At 38.3% G+C, this 26,816-nt stretch overlaps 1 protein-coding gene across 1 annotated transcript; it reads left to right on the top strand.

The window, feature by feature from the left end:
• Positions 1 to 18,104: 18,104 nt before the first annotated feature.
• LOC139739360 (protein mono-ADP-ribosyltransferase PARP16-like) lies at positions 18,105 to 24,651 on the top strand. Its single transcript, XM_071649980.1, has 6 exons — positions 18,105 to 18,299; positions 19,233 to 19,379; positions 20,351 to 20,554; positions 21,591 to 21,756; positions 22,889 to 23,027; positions 24,501 to 24,651. The coding sequence occupies exons 1-6, from the start codon at positions 18,117 to 18,119 to the stop codon at positions 24,649 to 24,651; spliced, it is 990 nt and encodes a 329-aa protein (XP_071506081.1). The 5' UTR covers positions 18,105 to 18,116.
• The last annotated feature ends 2,165 nt before the right edge of the window (positions 24,652 to 26,816 follow it).

Here is a 26,816-nt window from a genome sequence, read left to right as displayed (position 1 = left end):
AGAGGAAAATACAAATGGGGGAATAACACATTCAAAAAAAAAAACTCATCTCAAACAGTTACAGCAAAGACTGCTTCCCATTCCTGATTATAAGTGGCAGTGGCCCTACCTTCTTATCTGCACCCTACCAGAGGGTACAACTTGTACCAGTTGAGCCAATGGTCCACAAGGTTTTCATTTATAGGTTCACCTGTATCTCAAGGCGTGTTTGGCATGGCACATTGAAGAACTTTGACATTCAGCGGATAGTTACTGTCAAGATGCATTCGTGACCAGACAATTTTAAATTTTTGTCAGAGGACATGAACTTTGGTTAAAAGCATCTATCTACCAGAGCAGCAATTAATCATGAATGCTTTTGGAGCAGGATGCAAACTGTTATTGAATTTAAGAAGAGGTATCTGAAATTATAAAGTTGCTCCTAATCATCACTGCATGCATCATTAATGATGATACAGCTTGTAAACTATGATTTGCATGTTTGAGTGATATAAGAAACTAAGAAAATTTCCTTCAAATCATCAATGCACACATCTACAATACAGATATATGTCATGACTTCTTGACAATTTGTTGCATAGCAACGCTCAGCATCACAACACACTGAAAAAAAAAAATTAGTCTTAATTTTCTGATGAGTCATTCACTTTGAAACTCAAGATTCTGATGGCATAAATAAATACATGGGTATCTGAAAAAAAAAAAAGAGAAATAGTCTTGATACAACTTACAAGGAGAAAAGAAACTTCGGACCCTCAACTACACTTCCGTTCTCATTTGAGTAAATTTTGTAGGATTTGACAACATTCATACCTGTCAATAATGTGGATTATCTTGAAAACTTTAAGCATATGTCCATCAGGATTTTCATCCTTATATTCTCAAACCTGCTGAGTGCTATACTCTCAATAGCTGCAGTCACACTGGCAAAAGATCAAGATCACGAAATCTTCATGATCTTTTGTCATTCGTTCACACTGGCAGCCAAACTTCTCTATCTTTGGGAGAAGTTTGGGTAATTAGTGCGCATGCGCAAGGAAGAAAAACGTACTAATTAAGATGCACATAATCAGGTGGTGGCAGTGATGATGGGATCAAAGAAAGACCCTCATTACTAGTCCATGTGTGTGGTATAGGTCCATGTTGTGACAGAACAATGAACACCTGTACATCACAATAGCAACGCGCTTTCGGAGGCACAGCCAGCAAACAGGTGAAGGCCTGGTCATGTGACAAACCTCGCGAAGCTTCAGTTTTCAGCATTCACACTTGCATAGCAAACGATTGAGAAGTTTGGAGGGGATGGAAAAATATCTCATGCTTGAGTGAAAAGTTTTGTGAGAAGTTTTGCAGGTAGTTTGTGATCACACCTGGCAAAACTTTGAGAACTAACAGATCTCAATCTTTTGCTAGTGTGACCGTGGCCAGTTATAGTCCCTGGATTTCATTCAATCCATCCTACTTTCCAGAATTCTTCACTTGCTCAAAGTAAGGTGAACAATCTCTGTTTTGATTGGATCGCATGTCACTCACAATCAAAGAATGTTAAAAACGATAATTTCTTTTGTCAGTGATGGACAGATTTCAACCTATTGTTCTGGGGAAGGGGCGGGAGACTTTGGAACACGGCCAAGCAGTTTCCAATGACCCATGGATCAAAATCAAAGTACCAGAAATATTTGTACATGTATATATTTCAAGCAGCTGTTTGACAGCCCCAAAGAAGAGCAGTTGTTGAAATAACTGGAGTTATTTCAAATTTGTGCTATGACCATTTAGCAAATACACAATGATGAAGCCCTCTCAACTTGTTGCATTTGCAGCAAAGCCAGCTCTACTTGAAAAGTGAGGTGGAGGTAATATGCCTGTCTGAAGTTTTCCCTGAATTCTGCAATTTTGCTACATTATTGTTATACAATTGAAAAAGAACAAAACAAAACAAAACAAAACAAAACAAAACAGGCTAATTTCTTTCATTTGTTTTATCATTCCATGCAAATCCATGTGAAGAATATTACCCAAAAAAAATTGTGGTAAAGCCACCACCATCTTTCTTCCTCTTCTCCCCCCGCCCCCCAATAATGGGGGGGGGGGGAGGCAGGGTTGTATGGATACAATTATGTCATTTCCTGTCAATTGGAATATGTCATGGATGGTTACTGGGTCGAATCCTATTCAAAACTTAGTAATCACGTGACATCCATCCCTATATATTGATTTTATTCATCAGGTTTCAGAATGAAAGGAACTTCAAGTTGCCACTGAAATTTCAAGGGAGAAAACTTAAAACTGTATGTAACATACATGACTTCACCTCAGATTCATGTCACTATCCAAAAAATGTGAGCTCTGGGATGCATTCACAAGCCTTTGAGAGACAGAAGGGCTCTGGACAGACTGGTGATCATGCGCCCTTCTGCATGGTCCGCAGGTTGCACCTCTCGAGATATACATGTAGACAGTCTAGCCACAGAAGACATTAGTCAGGTTCTGAGAATCGCTATTTTTGAACATGAATGCATATTACGTTTTATTTCAAGGAAGGTCTCCATCACATCACCATTGCCCGGGGACACCTGTGAATCTGCTGTTGTTTGTCTTCACCCTGCACAGACAAAGAGACGCGTTACCCCCCTTCCCTGCAGCACGGAGCCTTTCGTACGCATTGCTAAAACCATCTCAGAATTGACGATTCACGGCACTGACTGTGACTGAGGTCATACCCAGACGTGACATGACCTGCAGTGCATTGCAGCTCACGTCCGAGTCACGCAACAGCAACACCACAGTCCATGAAAATTTAACAATATTAAGCTTCATTTCCTCTCCTTAAGTCAACAACATGCTGATATTACACAAATAAGTATGTATCTAATCATCATTCATCATCGAGTTTTTTTCTATTTTTTTCAGAGACTGTGAATGATTTGATTAGACACCATGCAGCATTCATATGAATTGTCACGTGGAGGTTGTTAAATCAAACACATATATATGTACGATTAAAAGAAAGTAAGAAAAAAAAATGATGTATGCTGAGGACAAAACACCAATAGGAACAACTGACAGTACTTCATCGCCTTTTTCCAAGCATGCAGGAAATTTGGAAAGTCATCAAAAGGACAACAATTGGAGAACAGAACAAAAGAAAATTCACCAGATTATGGAGAATGAACTGTAAAGCAAGATATTTTCATGGCATGAAATTTTTGCGAATTGGGTTTTCTTTTGACCAGGGATGGTTCAAGGGTAAGATTTCTGAAAAGTCACCCAGCGTTTTACCTGGGAGTTTACCCATGATGCCTTCTATGCTACAGCATCACCGGCAGATCTTGGATGAATTTTGCAAAGTACGAAAGGGGTATTTGTTTTGTTCTGAAAGAGAGCAAAAATAATTACTTTGATAATTACCCGTTAAAAACAGTTCTTCATCTTCATCTTCAGGCCAATTACTTCAATACATTGTTTTTAATAGCTTGAACACTAATCATAATTTTCAGGAATCAAAATTATATGACTACTGCTTAATGGACAGCAATTGCACAGAAATATACTAACAAAAACTCAAAAGGCATCACAAGACTGTTTTTTATCATTTTAAAAAAAGTAATAACTATGTCAATGCCATGCAGGAATGATATCGATACCTGATCAAATGTCAAAAAAAAGACAAAATGTTTGGGTTTCACTGCACATTATTCATTTCAATCACAAAACTTAATCAAAATTACAAAAAAAAAAGGAGTGTTTTTTTCTCTTTAAAATTAAGGTACTTTCTCCCATTCCAACCAGTATTAGGATTCAGTTTGCAATGTATTATATCACAGGAGGTTATTTGTTCTTGGTATTGTTCAATCTCTCTTCTCCCAGAGAATACTATGATCTCACTTATCCCATCACCACCATCAACAACATGCACATCTTCAATTTATACTCTGCAGACACTGTAAGGCGGCTCGCTGCTCCACTGCCTACGTGACTTGTGAGAGCAATTGCCAGTTTCCAAGTGACTAAATTTCCACCATTTCACGTTCCACGAAGCCAACAGACAGTCATGTGACATCATAATGGTGATGAGTCTCTGCAAGACACATGAATCAGATCTTAAAATTAAACTTGACATTCTTTACAGGCTGTTCTTCTTTCAGACACTTGACCAAAATGTAACCAGTTCAGTCCTGTATTCCCCTAAAATACAATTCAGCAGGCATTACAATGAAAAGGAATGTGATACAAGAGAGCATGATTATCTTATATACTGTATACCATTCAGGATATAATTTTCCAACTCAAATTTGACTAGCAATTTCAGCTGATGAACAATATCTAAATGGTATCTTGTACACTTCTATGAAAGAAAACTGCTAAACTGCGATGAAATACCCAAAAAAACTGTTCCCTGCTATTGTAGTCACATATCCCTGCTCATCTTCACTGGCACATTGGCACATAAGCTCTTGGTAAGACACAAAGTTTGGTTTGGCAACATCTACCTAAACTCAAGCTTGAAGTAGGACTACAGTTCTTACAGCATCAAAGAAAAAGAAAATATGCATCACACCATCACAGAGTTTGGACAAACTTCACGGGAAATGCAATCATCCAAACATAAGTCCATCCCATTATCCTTTCCTTAAATTCTCTTCATCACTTGTTGATTTACACAACAGAAATGATACCCCCACAATATCCGGTTCAACAAAAAGCAAACTCGATCCTGTGCAGCTCAGCTCTCCAAGCCAAAATATTGACACACTCACTCATAGCCCTTCCTATTCCATCCTTTTTTCTTTTTCTTTTTTGGTCACTTAATACACAAACTTTGTAACAGGTTTACCATCTGTCTGTCTGCATAATGTGACCAGCCACAACAAAGGATCCTACAGTCGCTGGCAGCTGAGACGAGAAATTCCGAGTTTGAAGTGAGATCATCAAAATTGGTCAAAACAAATATATTGTTTTTTGCATGACTTTGTAGTCTAATGTATCATCTATCATCTGCCAAAATTTGGAAGCTAAATGATCAAAGGAAAGGCAAGAAATTGGCATTTTTCTGGGCCATGCTTTTCCGACTTTCATTCAATGGAACAGAAACGTGTCCGAAGATTTGGATTTAGCGCCGCAACTAGACTCCACCCCTAGCAATGAGGGAATGATCTTAATGGTCAGTGCTTGGCATCCTGGTTATTGATTGGTAATGCGTAGACAGCTGGCGCTAAGCTTGAATGAACATCGCGGAGGTTGCTAGGAGCATACCTTATGTCAAGAGGTGAAGCCCATCTTGCCTCCCCCTGATTAAAGTGGAAGAGTAAAGGAATTAAATGACATTGTCAAAAAATTGTCATCCCCGCGACTTTCGGATCACTGCTGTTGTCTATAGCGGATCACATATCCTCTAAAGAAACACAGATTTCACGATCATCTACATATCTCATCTAACTATACACCGACTCTTGCGAGCTTGTTTGAAGAAAACGGTTAATAAAAGACAATCATATTGGGGCAGGAACTGAAATAGTACTCTCATTTGAAAATGTCGCATGATATGTATGGATATGGGTAGAATGGTAGCTTTCACAAGTACACATAAACTGTCTTCTAGTACTTTGCAGATTTATATGAGCAGAGCCTTAATTTTACATGTTTGTTACCTGTTTTTAAAAGTTTGTGCACACACACACAAATCAAACATACTAACTACCTGACAAAATTACCAACAAATTTATGAATAGTGCTGGGGTAACAATAAATCAGATTCTATAGATATTCTCTTGTTACAATGATTCCATGTATAATTGCTTTTTCTTTGGTAAAAACTTCCTGACTATATAATAAGAAATAGCTACTGCTAAAAGTGATAGAAGAAACTCTTCAATAGCAAACAATGTACGTGTACAGATGTGGAAGTGGGATGGGAGAATAGCCTAATTACAACAAAAGAACTGAATATGTGAAAATATCTCTCCTTCCCCCCCCCCCTCAAAAAAGAAAAAAGAAAAAAAGATGTATACATACAAGTGTAGAGAGGGTACAATGAGGCACAAAAAAAAAATCACCCTGTTATTCCATAGTTCCATATCTTCATATGATGTCACAAATGGGTGGGAATGCTCACACACTGTGCCATATGAAATCAACCCCTTCATTCTGTTTGGTCAAGGCAATGCAAATGGGTATTTACATGCTCAAAGGGTTAAAGTGAACAGGCAATTATTTCATAAAGTCTGTCTCCATGAGAAGATGTGTTTCTTGCAATGGACTAGTCTTGTGTCTAGACATTCATTAACCACAACTGACACCAAGGTACCGAACAAAATGAGAAAATTTGGACGTTTGCCCATTTTTCTGATCAGGTCTTCAGATTCTCAGTAGAGTTCAATCTTCCCTACTCATGTCCTTGAATGTGTGGGTGGGTTCACTTAGCTTTGTGTGCATGTCAGACTTTGCCGAACAGAGAATCTCCTTGAGACATTTCCTTGCGACTACCAAACTTTGTCCCTCCCACCCTCCAATCTCCGAGGGCAGGGAGGAACGCCTGCCGAAAAATGAACACAATTACACCGAATTTACCAACTTGGTGCGCCCCGGCCCGCACCCCCTGGGCGCGACACTTACGCTAACAGTCGGACCAATCAATTTGGCAGCAAACGTGTCCTAATCTAATCTGATATCACAACACTGCTGAAGATCTCCATCAAGAACCCCCCGAGGTCTTTCCTCCCCAGCGCCTTGCAACGCAGACCGAGAGAGATGGAGGTGGCAGCCGCATCCACATGTCTGGAGTAAAGTAGAATGATGAGACATGTCCACAGTTGGGTCTCTGTGCGGAGAATGAGTGACGCACCTCAGAAACTTTGCACATCAAAGCGACGGGGGAAATCTTGAAATACAAGTTCCCTTGAAAATCACTGAGAGGTTCACTCATTTGAATGAGAATCAAAGAGATATTAATATCACTACATCCAGTCCAAGATACACAGAATATATCTCTAGATCCTATGGCCAATAGTTGCTCAAAAAATGTCTAGTATGCCCAATACACCTTGCCACTTTCTGCTACAGACATTCAGCAAGAGGCCAATTAATGAACCCAATTATGTATTCCATGAGAGCTAGAATATTAGTTTTGATTCCATATGATCTATAATAAAAGTTTCGATTGGAATGATATCACTATCATATTTACATTGTGGTACAGGAGCAGGATTGAAGCTGCTCACACATACAAACCTAAAAAAAAAAATATCCCTATTTGCTATCAATTATTTCAAACAGTCTACATCCCCAAATAAATCAAGTTACAGTCTTGATCTTTCACTAGCAAAATAATCAGTAATGATTTCACAATATCAGTTACAGCTTTACTCAAGGAACAAGGGTTTGAAACTTAGAACAGTCAAGAGAATTCCTGGCAGAATGGGGGTGCTTTGAGGTGCGAACCTGGTCACGAGACTGCAGGCCACCACAAGTATCATGCGGTGACGACAAGGGCCAGGCAATACTAGGGGGACCTGAAAATTGCTTGCTTAAAAACTGTCAGCTCAGATCAAAGCGATGACTTTTGATGACTTCGGTGGAAGTTCAGCGGTGGAGTTGAAGAGCTTCTCAGCCAGAGAACCCCCCGAGGATGAGACATTGCGGTTTCCGGTTCTCATCGGGGTTGTTTACGCTTTATTTGTTGTCCTTGCAGTCACTGTCATTTGCGTGATGCACACTATTATTGCTGTCGTCACGGCAACCCCACAATTCTCCTTCACTGGGAAGCAGGAAGGGGGAGAACACCCTGGAACAAGATTCTGGATACAATCCATGACACATGTATGATCCGTTGTTGTGTCATTGAATACACTGAGATTTAGCTTAAGGATGATTCTTTCTTTTTATCTTTCATCAATACTTCATGCATGATCCTTGTCTGCCTCTGGGTTTGATAAGACACAGTGGGTAAAGGCACAGCACAATATGCATACATATCATTACAAAGTGAATCACGAGCACAAATGAATTACCTAATAGCCTATGACATATTCTGATTCCATACTAGGGCAAATACAAGTCACACCAAGTTCTCATCAGCTATGGATGAATACACAAATAATTGAAGAAGTGGGCAATCAGTCATCTATAAAAAGTACCTCTTCGATGGCATATCATCATAAAGGTACACTATAACTATTTGGAAGTAAAACATCATTTTGTGGTTTAAGCTAGTGACTATTTGAGGTCAAATACAATGTATGTATGTTAGAAACCAGGGTTAACACTGCCTGCTTTCAGAGTTCTCTCTGTTTTGTGTGTGTCTGGCTGTTCCAATTCCAAAAAAAGAAAAAAGTTATGCAGCGGTATTTGAGACAAGCTAAATCACTTGGACCATATCAAAAATCTTCCTGTTGGTCAGAGTATCATTACTATCAATTTCTTTTTTCCTTTCTTTTTTTACACAAGGTAAGCTGGTTTGAAATGACATGTGGAGAATAAATATACAAGAAAAACATCCGCCCCTGCTCGTGTGTTTTGATTTCATCTGGGGGTAGTCCTACCTAGCCCCTAGAGGGATAAATATCACAGGTGGACACTAGATACAGTCAATCGGTGCAGAGAGGTAGGGGTGAAAAATTTCCCAGAAAATGATACTCTGCTAACTAAAGATTTATAATGTCAGCATAAAGTTCTACTCCTACTTCAATGCCATCCTGGATGACACTCAATCTTACCATCTGTTTAAATCATCAAAAATCCTTTACATATCTTTTTTTCTTGTAACACAATTTTTGCAGGTCTCCTTTTCCATGTTTTTTTTTTTCCTTAGACATGTCGGTCTAATTTACTTGTTGTAGTAAAGCTGAAACATTTCTATGAAACTACAAATCAGAGCAGAGAGAATGAGAAATAAAGGATAAACCATATATTTGCTGCTTAATGCTTTCCACAATTATGGGTAAATACACAGTTTGTACATAAAGTATCCGTACATATTATCCAATGTCACATATTTCTTTATTACTCTTAAAATATGAATAGTTGCTAATTTACTTGTACTCACCTGGCAAGACTTGCTATTGAAAAACCCAGATCTAGATAAACAAAATACATACATATTATTTTTTTTTCTTTGCTCATCTTTTCATTTGTGTCATGTAATATTGTAGTGTTTATATAATCTGAATTTCGAATATGTGTTACTTTTTATTGTCGTATATGTATGTTGCAAATACAACACTGTATAATTTGGTGGAAACGTAGTAAATGAAATGAAATAAACTGTATAATTTGGTGGAAACTTCATAAATGAAATGAAATGAAAACAAAATGAAATAATAATGGATTAAAGCAGGAACTGAACTGAAAATTTAAACTCCTTTCTCCACTTTGAAATGATCATTGATCAAACCCAATTATGTTGTTCATCAAAGAAGCTAAAACACATTTGTGATTAATTCCTTCAAAACAATTTTTATCTTATCTTATAATAATTCCCACCAACAAGATCCTGGGACTATCCTCACTACTTCTTAGAAAAGAAGTCATGTAGATGATAACGCCTCACCTAAACTTCAGAAGAAAAAAAAATCCAGAAAATATTCAAAAGCATCCTTGGGCTACTGATATCGCTTCCAAGAAAAAAAGTTACACACCTGCACATTCCATTGTGACATCTCTGCTGTCTCCAACAAGGCTGGTTCAAGACAACCCTTTTCTATCTCCTCAGCTCCATTATTACTACCCACAAGGACCAATAGCAAAGCAATTTGTCCCCATCCATTCCTTAATTTTGTTTCAGATAATCTAGCAATGGGTGCCAAGAAAGTGTAGTCTGCCATATCAGACTGATTTTACATCATTTTTTTTTTAATGAATAGCCTGTTTCATTGTGTCTTCATTATGTTATTTTTCTTCTTGCTCTGTTGTTCTACTGCACTGAAATTTGGGAGGGGATGAATGCAAATGTTTTATTTGCTCACTTTTCTGTGCTGACATTTTTCTGCTGAATGCCTTATATTCCGCATTCCTGAAACTCCAGAGCAAAAGTTTTCTCAATGACTGACAGCCTCTGGAGACACTTAACCCATTGAAAACTACACCTGAGTATTTTCTGGCTTGGGTAATTGGGAAATGCGTGTTATATGCAAATCAGTCCATCTTCAATGGGTCAACACACCTGGAATCACAGAAGGGAAGGTGGACATTTTTACTTTCTTGACTCAAAGACATCAGTGCGAGAAAGTAATCCTCTTCATTGGTTGTACAGTAACCTGTGTTTATATAATCTTTTCCCTAGTAAAAACACAAAAATGTCATACACATACACAGACACACACACACAAATAAAAAAACAAACAGCCATGGGTATGCAATGTGCCTGCATGATAAAGCACAAAACTCACAGAGGAAATCTACACATCATACGTAGATTACACAGAGAAAGGTACGGTATTCAAAAACTGAATTGTGTCATCTGTCAATAGCACTACACTTCTTTAAAATCTGACTGTGCACTCTCGCTGTGACTTTGACATTGAGTTATGAGGTGCTAGAATTTGAGTTTCTCACAAATCTAATCATCTTCTATACCATCTTCTCCCCTTACTGTCTCCATCAAGGTTGCCGACTCTCGTTAGCAATAAGACATGTCTGAAATATGAGGCTAGCAGGACTTGGGTGGTCCATCATTTACATCATGACATCAGCGCATCTCATCCTGGCACCAGTGATGTTACTTCACGAGAATCACAGCATCACGCATCCAGAACCCCTTTCAGATTGTCTTTTTAAGCACCCCTCCCTTTGCTTTTTTCATCCATTGAACTCTCTGTGGTCCTACATATAGGATTATAATGGTCACCACTTATATTATGAAGTTCTTTGCTTAAACCTTTCACCCATGAGGAGATGAAGGCCAACACAAATCATCAGCACAAAATGTAAACCTAAATGTCAGATAACTTCATACCTTCCAGCGCAGAAGTTTGTACTTTAGAACAAATGGGCAATAAGAGCACATTCAGTGATACTGATAACTCTTTGACTTGAGAAAGTTTTTAAGATGGTTCTCTCATTCAACAATCTGGAGTTACTATGTGGTAAAGAGGACAATGTTGGCTCGAATTATCATCATTTTTCACCAGTGTGTAAATGGTGTCAATCAGATGTTTCAGACAATAGAAATGCTGTATATTATATGCACTCGGATGTACCAAGTTGAAATTTCTCATGTGAAAGGGGGTATAAGATGGCAATGCTGGAGAAATCTCTACCTTGACAAGCAGCAGGCAATCAGAGAGACACAGCTCTGAAAAATAATATGTGGGTCTGGCAGTTCACCTCCATGACGTGGTAACAGTTTTCTGGTTTATCAGCTTCCAGTTTGCAAAGTCATTTTTGGAAACACACTTATGGAGGCTGATCTCATCAAAACGTAATCTGTACACTGATCACGTACCATTACTACGACAGAATATAAAATAATGTAACAGTATCTTGATCTTTGCCAATCGGGACAATATCTAAGGATCTTTAGAGAAACTGAGGAAAATGACATGATTTGAACATATGATCATACCAATAATCTACAAATCACTATGCAGCTTCATCTAAAACACTCTTTTTGGAGATTGTCATCTCCAACGCACAAGTGACAAACCTTATCGCCATTTCACTTTTGCTACATTCTTCAGTAAATGTGGGTCACAGAAATATCAAATCATTTAATTTTTCACAGCATTCATCACTAGTAAATTTAGGACAGTGTTGGAACTCACCGATGTGTTTCCTAGCATTCAGAAGTTGTAATAAGACTAGCAGGGAGTTCTACGGCGAATATACAAGAAGGGGTGAAAACTAACAAATACGGTGATATCAATGCACTCAAGTTCAAAGCCAAGCCTGCAATCAATGGATTCAAATCATTCACACAGCATTCTCCAAGAAGATTATACTTCACAATGGATACATAATTATTTCTAAAAGGTGAACATGGCAAATTATGTAATTAGCTAAAGTTATTTGCTCATTTATTGCTCATTTATTTCTGATAGTTGTTAAGTTCTATGAGGTAAAAAATTCTTGATTTCAATCATGTAATAACAAAATTCTAATCTCCTACAAGCATTAACTCTATCAGCACAACTGGCAAACTGCCAAGGTCAATAGCATTTACACAGCTAAACGTTTATTTGTTCATGAGATGATATGAAAAACTGTCAACATATTCACCAGTAGATGGCGCTACATAGAAACCACGAACAGGAAGGAGCCCATGAGCTCCTTCCTCAACCCTGCTCTTTGTTTCTAGAAAAGAAGTAAGGAGATACACCGGTTGGGACACGGTACATTTCACTGTCAAGAAGGATTTCCTATCCAGCTGGTTACCCTCTCTCAAATTGTTATTTGATTGTCTAAAGTCATGACTGTGCTTGCTCTTTTTATCTTGTGTATGTGTGTGTGTTCTTTTTTTAGTATTTGTACTATGCAAAACTTGAACTGAAATAAATGTTTGAAGGGCATCCACATGATCATAACATCACAATCCTGGTATTGTCTTTGATCATGAAATTGCTTTACACAGAAAAACAAGAAACGCTGTGTAAACCAGATCAGTTTCTTCCAGCAGATATGACAACCTAGTCACCACAGTGTTAGAAAAAAAAAAAAAAAAAAACATGCTGCCTCTTATCATCTCCTGCTCATGATTTGGGGGTTCTTTTTGGGTTCCACCATATCACTTTTTTTTTGCTCACTTTTTGCTCGCCCCCCCCCCCCCCCCCCCCAACATCCTCAAGCCAAGTCTGTGTTGATACAGTTGTTTTCAGGGGCAGGGTCAGGCTTACAGGGGTTAATGCACCTTTCCAGTCAATAGCTCAACACCTGCCAGGAATCAATGAACTCTCCATCACTAACAAACACTAGAAAAGCACTCCGAGAGCGCAGACCTCCGCCAAGCATGCAGCTCATTTCCACCACTGATCTTGTTCTTCCATTATCAGTGATTTCCACCCATACATATAGCATTGTGTGCTGAAAGTTACCCGATTTCCCAATATGTAAGCCTTTGATACGTCATAAACCCTCAGCTGCAGGGCGCGCCTCGCCCCTAGCAGAAACTAGAGCACGCACTTTAGTGCGCGCATGCAAACCTCAACTACGCGCAGCCTGAACTCCCAAGTTCATTGACCCTACCTGCCAAAATATCAAAAATCCTTCATAAATTCCCCCAAAATTATCGGATCACTACCAAAAGTTAATCATCTGTTACTTGTATCATTCTAAACCTTTTCTGCAAGTTTCATCCCAATCCGTTTACTACTTTTTGAGTTATTTTGCACACGGACAAACTAACTAACGAACAAATAAACAAACAAACAAACAAACGGTAACGAAAACATAACCTCCTCCCTTGGCGGAGGTAATAACAAGAATAAAAGACAAAACAACTGAAAACAAGAAGAATGAAACCTGGAAGAAAGAAGACCTTTCTTACAACCAGTCTTTCTTGGGATCAACACCTGGTGATAAAATCATGGCTATCACGTTTAGTTGTATCGTATGAACTGATTTTACAGATATCAAATAATAGCAAATGATAGCTTTCTTTAGCAACATGTAAGATATTTGTACTCTAACATTCTGTTGCCAAAGAGAAGCTGGTGTTCCTTTGAAGAATTGAAAATAGCAAGAAATTGACATCCCTACAGAATTTTCCCCTTGTGCACCAAATGACAATCACATTGTTTTTCACAGACCCAGAAAGTCTGAGATGAAAGAGAACAATTTGATATATAATTTACTTGTGTATCAATGATTCATTGACCTATAGAAATTCTTTAATTGGAAGAATTACTGGAGCAGTAGATACATAGGCAGAAGTTAATGGAAACAGAGAGCTTGAGAGGGGGGGGGGAGAATGGGTAGAGGAAAGGATACTTGACGTACTTGACCACAGCTAGTTGAAAAGTCCATGCCATGGGCATGGCCATGCTCAATTACATTAGTTTCGGAGACTCCATGAAGCTTTATGTCAGACAATGAAAGTATGAGGGGTTCTCAACTACCTTCCTTTTAGTTGAAGTTGGACCCACCTTTATTCTTTATCCCACACACCACTGAGGTCGGTGGTGAAGCCCGCTTGAAATGATCACCTGATGCACATCAAGTCACGTACAGTATGACTATTAGATTGGCCCTTGGTTGACCGAATGTTCAATCTGTATCTTGTTGTCGGGGGTAACTGTGTTCCATGTCTGGCTTTACGGAATCCCCTCTGGAGGAGCTGGTCCTGCATGGACAGATTTTTTCTGTCTATTAAGGCCTAGTTTGGTATTCTACCTGTATGACAAGGTATTTGGCTAAAAACCGACCTTGTTTGGAAATAAAGTCTATCGATGACTCAGTATCGGTCAGACCTGAGATTTCTTCCAATCAATATATTTCGGATCTTGTGAAATCTCCTCGCACATCAAGTTCCGTTACCACGACGGCCGACTGATTACAGTAATCTATGATGACGTCATACATGCATGCATATTGCATGTACAGTAACGCGGCTGCACTACGAAAGTAGGGCCCTACCAAAGTTTAAAGGACAAGTCCACATTCCTTGACATGTGAATTGAGTTCGATCACGATGCAGCAATATTGGCAGAAAACATCAGTGAAAGTTTGAGGAAAATTGGACAATTCGTTCAAAAGTTATGATTTTTGAAGTTTCTGCTGTATGAGAAGACTACAGCTTGTGATGTCACATGTGTACAACAACTGAAGAAAATATAAAGAAAAAACAACATATTTCCACTTTTCTCGCATATTAAAAGAACACTTGACTTGCCTCTTTCAGAAGGCAGGGGGAATGAAATTGCACTTTGCATACGTCAGTGGCAAGTCGAGGAAATGTACACTCTTTAAAAAAAAGTGAAATTCTCATATTTTCCTTATATCGTTCTGTGCATGTGACGTCATATACTGTACTAGTCTTCTCATCAAGCAGTGACTGGACAGAAACTTTAAAGATTCATTACTTTGAACGGATTGTCAGATTTTCTCCAAACTTTCAATGATAATATGTTCTACTAATAATACTGCAGCATTCACTCAATCCACATGTATATGAAGGTAAATTTATTCTTTAAGGCCTACACGTACATTGTGTATATTAACCACATTCCGCACTACAGCATCTGGACAGTGTTGACACTTCGCACTATCAAAGTGCATTATTAATTGTACCTTTAAACATCATCTGATACACGTGTAGGCCTACCGTGTACTTGAACATTTCTCCAGCTTGCGAACTTGAAAATCTTTCACGAGATAGTATCAGCCTGAAAAGAGGGGAGGGGTTGTAATGTTGGTTTAGAGAGAACAGGAGTGAGAACGGGTGGGGAATGGTTTTATCTATTTCACAGCGTGTTTTGTAAATGAGGTGAAATGTCAGTTCCCTTGATGTTTCTTTTTCGATGAAAGCAAACAGAGTGCGTTATTCTCAAAATCTTGCCTTCACTGACATTGCCTTATTCTTATCTCACTTTTTTCTTCTCAGCCACATGTTTTAAATGCACTATTTCTAATGCGTATATTCATGTGGATCTTAAATCGTGTAGGCCTATATTTTTTTCTTTTTTCAATACAAATACATTACAAAGGTGACTGAAAAGAAATGGCTGCACTGCCAATTTCCTTGGTTGCTTGCTATTTTAATTTAATCCACAATATCTCCTTATCAGCATCATGGAAGTTACTGAATTTTCAAGGAGATGGGCCTTTACATTTGTAAATGAACAGTTTATAGGTGACACTGTGAAACATTAGAGCGGTGTTAATGTGTGTGTTGTTTTTTTTTATACCAGTGTTCAGTGTTCTTTTTTGACTAAATGCTGAAAGTTTTTTTTCCTTGTTTGTTTTATTCCTATATTCCTCTCCATCCTAGCTTTAGGTCTCTTTATTTATTCATTTATTTTTTAGCTTCATGTTCATTGATTTGATCTCGTTCATTCTTTAGTCATTCTCATTCCTTCTTCATATCATCTCCTCCTGCTATCCATTCTCCTACCCTATTCTGCTCCTACTCTTCTTCTTCTTCTCCTTCTCCTCCTCCTCTTCTTACCTTTCTCCTTCTCAGACTCACTTTGCTTTAGGAATTAATCTTCAATTTTCTCCTGGAAAAAAAAAAACAACAACAGAAAGTCTGATTCCATAATGTTATAAACTGCACTGCGCTTATTTCAGGGGAGGACCCTGGAATTCCGGAAAGAAGGGGGGGGGGCAAAACGAATAAAATAAAGGGGGTGCTCATGCCCCCTTTTATTTTTTCTTTTATTTTAACAAAAAGGGGGGCATGCGCCCTCCTTTATCCACCACTGAAATTTCCCTAGAGTTTAGCAGTTCCATCAACTAGGCCTACAAATGAGACTATTCAGACTTCACAGATTCACTATCTTTCAATGAAAATAGAGTATACACTTACTGAAGAAATGGTAGTATAAAAACGAAATACTGGTGCATAAAAAAATGTGTGAACGCAGACCGCAGGGGGCCGGGGAAATCCCTTCGCCCGATTATTGGGCCACGCCCTCCATGCATTTGGGCTATGTGATATGCCAATTCGGCGTTTTTCCACCTCGGAGTTGGCGGGTTCACAACTGAGTAGATCTACGTGTAACTCAGTGTCAGTGACACATGTAACTCTAACTTTAGGAGACGTGCAGACTGCTGTGCAATTTGATGTGATAGAGTTCAGAACTGGCCTTACCTGTTGTGTTGCTTTTTAGCAGATATTTTTAGCAGAACGTAAGGAATGGCTGAACAGATACATGGTAAGTCACGACTCTTGATAAGTTTGCAGGCTGAATTGACTCAATATCGCAAACTTTTGTGTAGTCCCATCTATGCGTTATCATGTATGTCATTACTTGATATGTAAACCACAAAGATAGTAACGTGTCGTTAGAGATAACAAGATACGAAGGCGCGTCATAAAAATGGACACAAAATGGCTACCCTACATGACGATACAAAAGAGAGCTAAGTACAAACTCAGTACACCTAGAAACATCATTCATTTTCAAAGGTAGTGGTATTTTTATTATCTGAAAAAGATTTAAAAATTATAGTCTAGTCGTATAGATCCCAGCTTTTTTTCGATTTAGGGGATTATTTTGAAGAATGAGATTTTAAACTGATAAGGATTATTTCGTGGAGGTAAAAATTTGGCAACAACATGATCTAAAAAATAGAGTTCAGGCTACACTCCAAGACGCTTGATGAACAACAACTTCAAAGACAGCGGCTAGCGCGTCTCAGGCAAAGCCGCACATCACCTGAGACGCGCTGTCTTTGAGTGGGTCTCGGGTGATGTGCGTAATACGCTTAAGGACCGCGCGCTGTCCATTTGTTTTGTACAGGATTAGTGCGCACTTTCCTGTCTTATCAGTTAAGCGTCTTTGATGTAAAGTAGACAGTAAACAACCGAACCTTGCTCATGTTGTGGGTGCCCATAGCTAAGGACTTGATTGCAAATTTTCATTTCGTTTCACTTCATTTTATTTCATTTCCAACTCATATGATTACAACATTTTGAATACACATAATAACACAACAATATGAAAAAAAAAGAAACCTTGAGCAGTGCCAGTGATACTATTAGTACATGTTGTAGACTACTATTTTGTAAATTTCAAGACAAATACTGCAACAACAACAAAAGTAATGAACAAAGCAAAAGTTGTTGGAAATGGGATTCATCTAGCAGAATGAGATTTTGCAGCCAAATCGTGATATCAGTCCCCGCTCGTTCTGCGTGTGCGTCTCCGCTATGTGCAAAGTCTAGATGTCTGTGGAGGTTGAAAGAAGTCCCCGGCTATGACGAAATGAATGGCGGTGAATGGAGTGGAGCCCTATTTCGCAATAATGCCGATTTTGCATGGCCTGTGATAAATTGTGGCATTGACGTGAATATCTAGACGTAAATGATAAAATTGAAAAACAAAAGTAAAAATGAATTGAGTGTTTTTTCTTCTTTCCTTATTTCCAGTCCACCCAAGTGCCTGAAGGTGGATGTTGGTTATTTCGGGGCCTCAGAAGCAGACTTTCCTTGTTTTAGAGTATGGATTAAGGCACTGAAAGACATGGAGGATGTTCAGCAAAGTGTGGTGCAGCTGATAAAAGAGCAGGGTATACTGGCTGCAGACCTAAAATGGAGTCTCTTTGTTGGTGCCCTGGACAGCTACAGGCACGACAGTGTTCTGAGACCATATCCACCCGGTGCAGAGTTTCTTAACTCGGATGGAGAGAAGGATTTTACTGAGCTGGTGAGCTTGTTAATAAGATAAACAGGCTCAAGCAATCTGAACAAGTAAAATTTTTTAAATGTTATACAGCTACCTATGTTTATGCCGTTTAAGAGTTTTGGGCTTTTTATATTGCAAAATTAGCTGCTTGTCATATATGAGTCATTCTGTGTTGACATTTGGAGCATACTTATAGTAATATATTGTGCACCAATACCTGTAAAGTTAGGTATACAGATATTACAGTGTTCCCCTATACTATAAAAGTGGATATTTTCGCGCAACTAATTTTTCGTGCTTGGCCGGGTACGAAGAGTTTCGTGTGTTTTTAATTCCGCGGAATCAAGACATCATGCGCAAGAACATATGGCAAGCAAAAATATTCGCGTGCTTTTATTTCTGCGCTAGTTTCTGGTTGCGCGAAATGCGCAAAAATTTCAACACCGCGAAAATGTCCACTTTTACAGTACTCTAGTCTCTGTTTATGAGTAATTCTGAGGGTTTTGTTTGTTTGTTTGTTTATGGGAGTGTTTCATTGCAATGATATGAAAATGCATGTTTTCACTATACTTTTTTACCCTCCCCCCCCCCCTGAAAAAAAAAAGAATATTAAGCACCTAAAGCATAGTGTCAATGTTTTACATCTTTACCTCCATCTATTCTTTTTAATGATTTTGTGCTACATCTGACGTACTGATGTACATTTAGCTAAACAATGAGGCCAACTTGAGATGTACACATTGTGTTTATGAATAGCAAATAAAGATTTTATATAGAGGCTACTTTACTTTTCAAAATAACCACTTTATATTTTGTTGTGAATTATGATAGTAATCGCCATTCATTGTGAAATTTATAACAAGAATGATTTTATCATCAATAGTATCATTTTTATCCTGACCATCAGAATTGATGTATCATTAATGCTAATGAATGGTTGTGCTGATTCCATAGAAATTAGCTGCAGATGGAGTACCTAACATGAAGATGGTCGTCGAGAGAAGAGGAGTTGGTCACATGACACCAGCCAGCTGGGAGCTTCTGAAGTGGGTCCTGCAATCCAACACATTTACTCTCAGGTCTCTTGATGTGGAGAAGAAGGTATGCCATTGCTTTTACACCCAAATGAAGTTAATTTTCTCCTACATTAGCCTCTTACATTTTATCTTTGATTTTGATGATGATTACACAAATGAAAGGTAATACATTTTTTTTTTATTAGCCCTTGGCCTTTTGATGTTTTCACTTGATTGTATGCAATGTAGTTTGATAATAAAAAGAAAATGCTATATGTTGCATACTTCAGGCAATAATCACCCTCTGAGTTATCTGCCAAGAATAGGGGAATTCATTTTTTTTTTCCACCAAGAGAGTAAGGCACTATCCAGTTAGCATTAGAACCCAAATTATTGAATTGATCTCCAGATGTTTCTCCTTGACTGCCAATCAGATTTCCAGATTTGCGATGCTGTGTTTGTATGGTAATAGTTAATCTACTAAAAGCTTGCAGTTTGAAACGAAGAATAAAGTTTTCAAATTGGGGTAGAGCCTATTAAGAATGTGAGCAAAAGGAACCTCAGATTAAAAGGAATTAATGATCTTATCTCGGATCAAGATTTTTACTGATGTTTGTATTATATATCAGCATTTTTGAAATATCTCTCGGAAGGTTTTTAGCACCAGTTGTCAAAAGCTGGCAACATCTTTCAACATGCACCGCATCTTGATGCTAGAAATATATGATGTGCGGAAGGTGTATCAATAGAATTAAAATAGGGGCGTACAACTGGACAGTAGAATAGACTTCACGTGACTGACAGAATTTTAAAAAAAAAGTTTGATAAATAAATGGGCATTAAATTACCGGGTAAACAATGATGTTATGAACGTGTCCAGTGAAGCAACAGCTTGACAGTGATAATCTATTTGCAAGTGTATCTTGTAAGTGGAATTGAGCCAAATATTCCCCAATCCCACAGGGATTATTCATTAAAGATTTACTAGCATGCCCATATTTGGTAGTTTTAGTGAGGTCATTTCTATTTATGCCCTATCTTCTGATCTGCCTGCAGTTTCGCACCATCCAAGAAATGACGGGAAAGGCGAGCTATGAGGTCAAGCCGTCCTTTATCTTTGAGATTGCATACCATTCAACAGGAGGTCAGAGATTCAAAACCCTTAGCGAGAAGTATGAGACCATGTTTGCTTACCACGGCAGCAGATGGGAAAACTTCCACTCTATCATTCACAATGGTCTGCACTCTCACATGAGTAAGGTAGGCATTCTCAAATTAGCAAGAAGAATGCAGTGGGAGGAAACTGTATGTGGTTTTAAATAACTTTTCCAAGTTGAGTTGAGCAATACTGCTTGGTCTTGGCACTTTGGAGGGAAAAATAAAAAGATACATAGCAGGAAATGTGCAAACTGATATTGTAATCACTGTGTCAAATAGATAAAAGAATAGGTAATTAGAAACTATGTCAACCATACCTGATATATGTACAGTGCTTGACAATACTTCTCATTGTATCATACTCTGAAATCAACCAAAAACCTACAATAACCAGCTAAAGAGAAGTTGATTTGTTCTGATAGTTTATCACTGTGTAGATGGCAAAATATAAGTAGAGAACAAAGCAGCTCTTGCTTGACTCTTTCTGTTACAAGTCACATCCTTGTAAGTCTGTAGAATAATACTAGTACCGGTAGTAATTTTGAGTTGAATATCAATCATCTTGCCATGTGCAGCTGTGAGTGCATAATTTTTGTAATGATTTTCCTCTGCAATATCTGTGCAATGATTACCTCATGTAGAATTCTTGTCATTTAAGATTCTTTAGAAGCAATGGACAGAACAATGTATGGCATAAAGATGTTAAAGGTACTGGTTGAGATATCCATGCCAAACTGACTGCTCTTATTCACCCTGGATGTTGAGCTGTTGTCTGATTGTATTAAAGATAAACCATTTAACTCTCTCGCCAGCTATATATTTATGTACAGTTCAAAGAGTTTTGTAAGGTGGCATTCTAGACAGGTTCAATCAAGGAGTTATAAGGCCCATAAACCTGTAAGATCACAGGCTTGTGTGTGGGCTTGACATAATAACACAGTATCCTATGTCACTGAGACTTTGATATTTTCTGTCATTGTGTGTTATTCTGTTTTATGAAGATCCCCTTTTCACGCCATTTTTCATTCATTTAGCTACTACATACAGAGTCACCTCTAACCTACAACTGTTTCTTTATACAGAACAGATTGATTTTGAGAGCATCATTTACTGTAAAATTCACCTTGCTTTTCCTTAGAATACTTTGTATGGGGAAGGAACCTATTTGTCGAGTGACCTGGCAGTGAGTCTACCGTACAGTCCTGCAGGCAGAGGCTGGACAAAGAGTCTAATCGGGACCAATCTTAGCTGTGTTGCCGTCTGCGCTATGCTGGATCATCCAGATGTCAAATGCAAGGTTGAAGGTTGGAAGATTTCATTTCTGCTCTAATTTACAGATGTACATTCCTCTGGAAAATCATTCTTGCTACCTCATACATTTTTAAAGTAAAGTGTCAGCCTCCTGGATTGAGAATTAAGGGTCATATTTTGTGTCTGTGGTCTTGTTCAAGTTCAGGGCGCAAAAAGTATTCCTGCAAAGGAGCTTATTTCATTGACCAAGATCAATATCATGAAAAAGTCATTAACTTCTTTTTTTTTTTAAGTAGTGCATAGGACGGGCTCATTCTGATTTTGAGTACAAGCTTCTGAAATGAGACAAGCATTTATAAGGCTCAGTGCATGGTGCTCAATTAGTACATGTGACCTGCTACAGCGAAAGGATCCAAAAATCGAGAGAGATCAATTTTCTGAAAATGTTGTGACATTATTCCCTTACTCTTCCGCTTTAATTTCATATATAACACGGCTCATAAAAGTACTTCGTTCCGGAGATATTGATGATTTTATGAGACCATATTGAGTGGTCTCGGAAATCAGCATTTCGAGAAAACCTTTCTTTCTGATCAAGGGGGGTAAGTCAGTTTTCACCTCTTGACAATAGAAGGTCTGCTCATAGCAACCTCCACGATGTTCATTCAAGTGCCAGCAATCTATGCACGACCAATCAGTAACCAGAATGCCACGCACTGACCAATAAGATCACTCCCTCGTTGCTAGGGGCGTAGTCTATCTGCGGCGCTAAAATCCAATCCTTGGACACGTTTCTGTTCTGTTGAAAGTCAGAAAATCATGGCCTAGAAAAATGCTAATTTCTCGCCTTTCCTTTGATCATTTAGCTTCAACATTTCGGCAGATGAGAGAGAAAACATTAGACTATAACATTATGCCAACAACAGAAATTTGATGGTTTTGACCGATATTGATGATCTGACTTCAAACTCGATTTTCTCGGCTCAGCCGTCAGCAACTTTCTGACCCTTTTGTTGTGGCGGGTCATAATTGACTACCAATATTTCGTAATGAATCACAGCATCTCAACTTCTAGAGTGATGGTATATCTTTGCAAGTAATTGACAAATTGCCCTACATCGACATAAATAAGCACTGAATTGATGAATTTGAATGGTATATCTTTATTAACATTTTCATATGCAGACACCAAGAGCTCTGTGAAGCGGTCCCATGCTCCCGAGAGCCTCGGGGGAGCGGTGCCAGAGAAGTATTATGTCGTCACCAACAATGAGGTGGTTCAGATTAGATACCTGCTTATCTTTGCCGACAAAACAACCTCAAGGTAAGCGTGACACTCTTCCCATTGTGGTCGCTATATATTATGTACATGAATGTATGGATCCATACATTTATTTCTATGTAGCTTTTTGAAATGAAGCTTATGCATTGGTAATGCTTGAAAGGTTTTGTTTTAAACTTGTTGCATAAAGAAAAAAGGTCATACCACATTTCTAACATCAAGTCCTGATTTTAAGATCAAGATTTCCCTAAAATGTAGGGTAGTTTATTTCAAATGTTTGAAATTATGTATTCTTTGTTATGCTCGAAACTATATCAGTTCTGTTTGTAGTCAAGTATAGTCCCAGCAGCTTTACATTTGATGCTTTTTGTGCATATGGCTGTCAAAGTGTTGCCAGCAGCAATAAATTATATTGGACATAACAGAATTTACATTCAAGAACAAATGGATTTTATTGTACTTGTCAAACCTTTGGCTGTCCGGTACTGATACTAAATGCTTAAAGGCAGCCGATCTCCATCCCTATTGGTACGTAAACTCCGAACGACCGAAGTTTGTGCATGCAATTGCGCAATGCCAGACTCGGTGCTATATCCATAAACGTGTGGGACAATGCTGCCACTGAGACACGTGTGTGTGTGTGCATGTGTGTGTACGCATCATACACAAACATTGTCACCGCGAGCTGCAGTGATTGGAGGAGAGATGCCAGAAGACACGTGTGTGTGTGTACGCATCATACACAAATATTGTCACCGCGAGCTGCGGTGATTGGAGGAGAGAGGCCAGAAGACGTGTGGCTCTTTTGGCCTCTCTTCATGCGCATGCGCACTGAGTGTGTGCGTCCATTCGGAAGCTCACGTGGCTCACTCGGACAGCCATTTTGGGTTAGGAGATTAGCACAGAGAGCGCTCTTGTAGCCTACGCGTTTTGTTCGCTGACCCATTGAGCCAGCGCTATTCTCATTTGGGGTCACTACATTTGATACAGAATGGGGGAGGCAGCGTGTTGCGTTCGTCTCCGTGCCGCACAAACCACTCGCCACGACTGAGTGCCTTTAAAATCTATTTCACATTTGTGTGGACATTTTAGACTTTCTAGTGTCAATGAGTTTGTATTGCTGCTGATTGACAAATTGCCCTTTAATCAGCATAAATAAACACCAATTATTCAGTGTAAGAGCAGTAGCCATGATAAAAAAAAAAATCATCAAAAAAAATGGGGTGGGCTATATCTATAATTATTGCTACTACTCAAACACTGAACAATTATTGGTGTTTGATTACATCAGTCATTGTCAATCAGCTGCAATAAAAATAACTCAACTCAAGAAGTATTAGTGTGAATCAATTATGACTTTGTCTCTTTCTTTTTGTCATGACCAATTGTAATGCCACATATGAATGTCTAGTTTGATTTACTCTAACTAAATGTCAAATTGAGAGGGTTTTCTCCTTAAAGCTGTTGAGTAACAATCAGTGACATTTGCAATTGATTTTCCTTCTTTGTCCTCAGCAATGTGCCAAATTCATCTCACTGGCAGCGATGGATACGTAAAAATCTCCTCTGCCTACTCCTCATTGCATACATCTTGATCCTCCTCCTCGTCAGCTTATTCAACTCGCGGACGTTCCAAAACGTTTATCGCCGGTATGTCCGATTTTGACGACAGCATCAGAGGCTTCCTTGAGAGGGAAGTCCCAATCTTGACTGTTTCCAGTTTTTATCTCTCCTATTGCATTTGTTCAAACTGGTATGGACCAAGTTATCCTGTGATATTCTTCCAAGCAAAGAGTGATATTTGTTGATGAAGACCTGTCAGCTGACAAAGTCTTACGAACGTGGAGATAGGACACGATGCGCTGCTGGTAAGGTCGAAAACAAGTGAACCGATGTTCCCAAGTAAACAGTGGATGCATACCAGATATAGCTGCAGTGTTTCCGTTTCTTGGATGAATATATTAATATATACCACGGTTATTGAGATTATATGTCTGTTTTGCACAGGAAGGACACAAGTGGAAAACAGACACATCATTCAGCATGATTTAGGATGAGAAACATTGTTAACCATATTGTACAACATATTTGTCATGCATGCCGAGTCATTTCTATTCACTGACAAGCCCACAAACGGACATCTCATTAACCCTTACCTTGCCAACATTTGCTGTGCATTATGATATGAACATTGAAAACAAATTATATCAAACGGCAACGCAAAGCAGAGCTAGTGATAGTGTGTTACTGCAGCATTGTCCAAGAGCAAATCTACTTGTATGCAATGAGCATCTTGAAGTTTCATTTGGCTAAAAAAAAATAATAATGGAATGATAATTGACTTTGTTATTACTTACGACTCAAGCACTGTAGCAAAGTATATTTAGGACAAGCTCTCTGTACACGTAGATGAAGTATTGTGATATTTGTTTTGCCCTTTGCATTATAAAGAATTCTGTCTGGACTGTATGTGCATACCACATGTTTAAACTTGTCATATTTTATGTCAATAATAGAACCTCATACTTCATGATGAAGTTATTGCTAAAATCCTAAATTTTGTCATGTTTACATTGACAACCCAGGGAGGCAAATCGAGGCTGTGCTACATAAAGCTCTTTTCAATGATTGTAACATGCAGTATTAAAACCAGTCACCATAGTGAGTGCTGTGCACAGCCAATCAGCTGTAAAAAAAAAAAACAATTTTTGTTGCCATGGTAATAGAAATTGTCTGAGTGGATGATTATACATGTAGCATAGTTTTCTGTAAGGACGCAAGAGGTGGCATACTTCTGCCTTTGTTTGTGGGCAATGTTGCCTAACCCATGACAATTGATGCATATTGTGAAACAATATGCATGTATTTTAAAGTGTATATACTACTGTAGCTTCTTGTTTTTCTGTTTTCTGTTCCTTGGTCTAAGATCCACTTGATATCCATTATATAAGACTGCATCATGTATAGTTATGTTGAGATGAGAAGAGATGAGTGTAAATGTCAGCTGAAATTAGGATAGCTGCACATTACACAGATTTTGTCTTTAAATGTATTGTTTTGAAGAAAAAAATGAAATGATATATGTATAATGCTAACATTAACAGTATGAATATGAAAATGTTTTAGGGACATAAGCTAAGCTAGGGAAAACATAATGTCTATACACATATAAAGTCTTAAACCAAACAAAACCAACTGAAACAAAACAAAGAAAAAATAAACAGACAATTATATATACATGTATATGAAGAGTGGCTTCCTAATGAAGGCAATGTTGTGTGAAGTTAATGAAATTCTATATCACTGGTCACCATTGCAGCATTTAACTATGCGTGCATTATTCCCTCGTCTTCGCAAAATATCCAAATCTACAATTTGTGTAAATCTGGAGTATTTATGTGCCAGTCATTGCAACTACCATTACTACAGCAGCACACTTTTCAAAATACTTTCAGATGAGCACAATTGTAATTAAATCTGTTATGCCTTTCGGCATTTACTGAAAACATCAGTATTTTCCCATGGTTAATTTTTCACGCCGAGTGACTCAAAAACATATTTGTAGGTTCTTGAATTCATGCTGTACAATTGTCGACTCTTTAGAAAGTCCCGATAGAATTGTGAAGATTTGACTTACACAGTACAGTGAATATTGTAGGGAAAATTATCAGATGCATAGACTGTGATCAAGAAGAAACAACAGTAGATAGTTTTCAAGATTAATAAAAGGCAAAAAAGAGTTACGAAAGAACCGGATATTCCTTTGTGGATTTTTTTTTTTTCATTCACATTGTAGACCTATCTTTGTTGTATCTCCTTCCACAAACAAAG

The sequence above is a fragment of the Diadema antillarum genome, unplaced genomic scaffold, assembly GCF_040938485.1.
Source record: "Diadema antillarum isolate AM-2024a unplaced genomic scaffold, OU_Dant_1.0 seq00000798_RagTag, whole genome shotgun sequence".
Taxonomy (NCBI): Eukaryota; Metazoa; Echinodermata; class Echinoidea; order Diadematoida; family Diadematidae; genus Diadema; species Diadema antillarum.
This window is presented reverse-complemented; position numbering and strand designations above follow the sequence as displayed.

Excerpts from the sequence above, each read along its gene's own strand:
- LOC139739360 (XM_071649980.1), top strand. The coding sequence starts at position 18,117 with ATGGAGGATGTTCAGCAAAGTGTGGTGCAGCTGATAAAAGAGCAGGGT. Across the intron at positions 19,380-20,350 it reads CTCTTGATGTGGAGAAGAAG|TTTCGCACCATCCAAGAAAT; the intron begins GTATGCCATTGC and ends ATCTGCCTGCAG. Across the intron at positions 21,757-22,888 it reads TGTCAAATGCAAGGTTGAAG|ACACCAAGAGCTCTGTGAAG; the intron begins GTTGGAAGATTT and ends TTTCATATGCAG.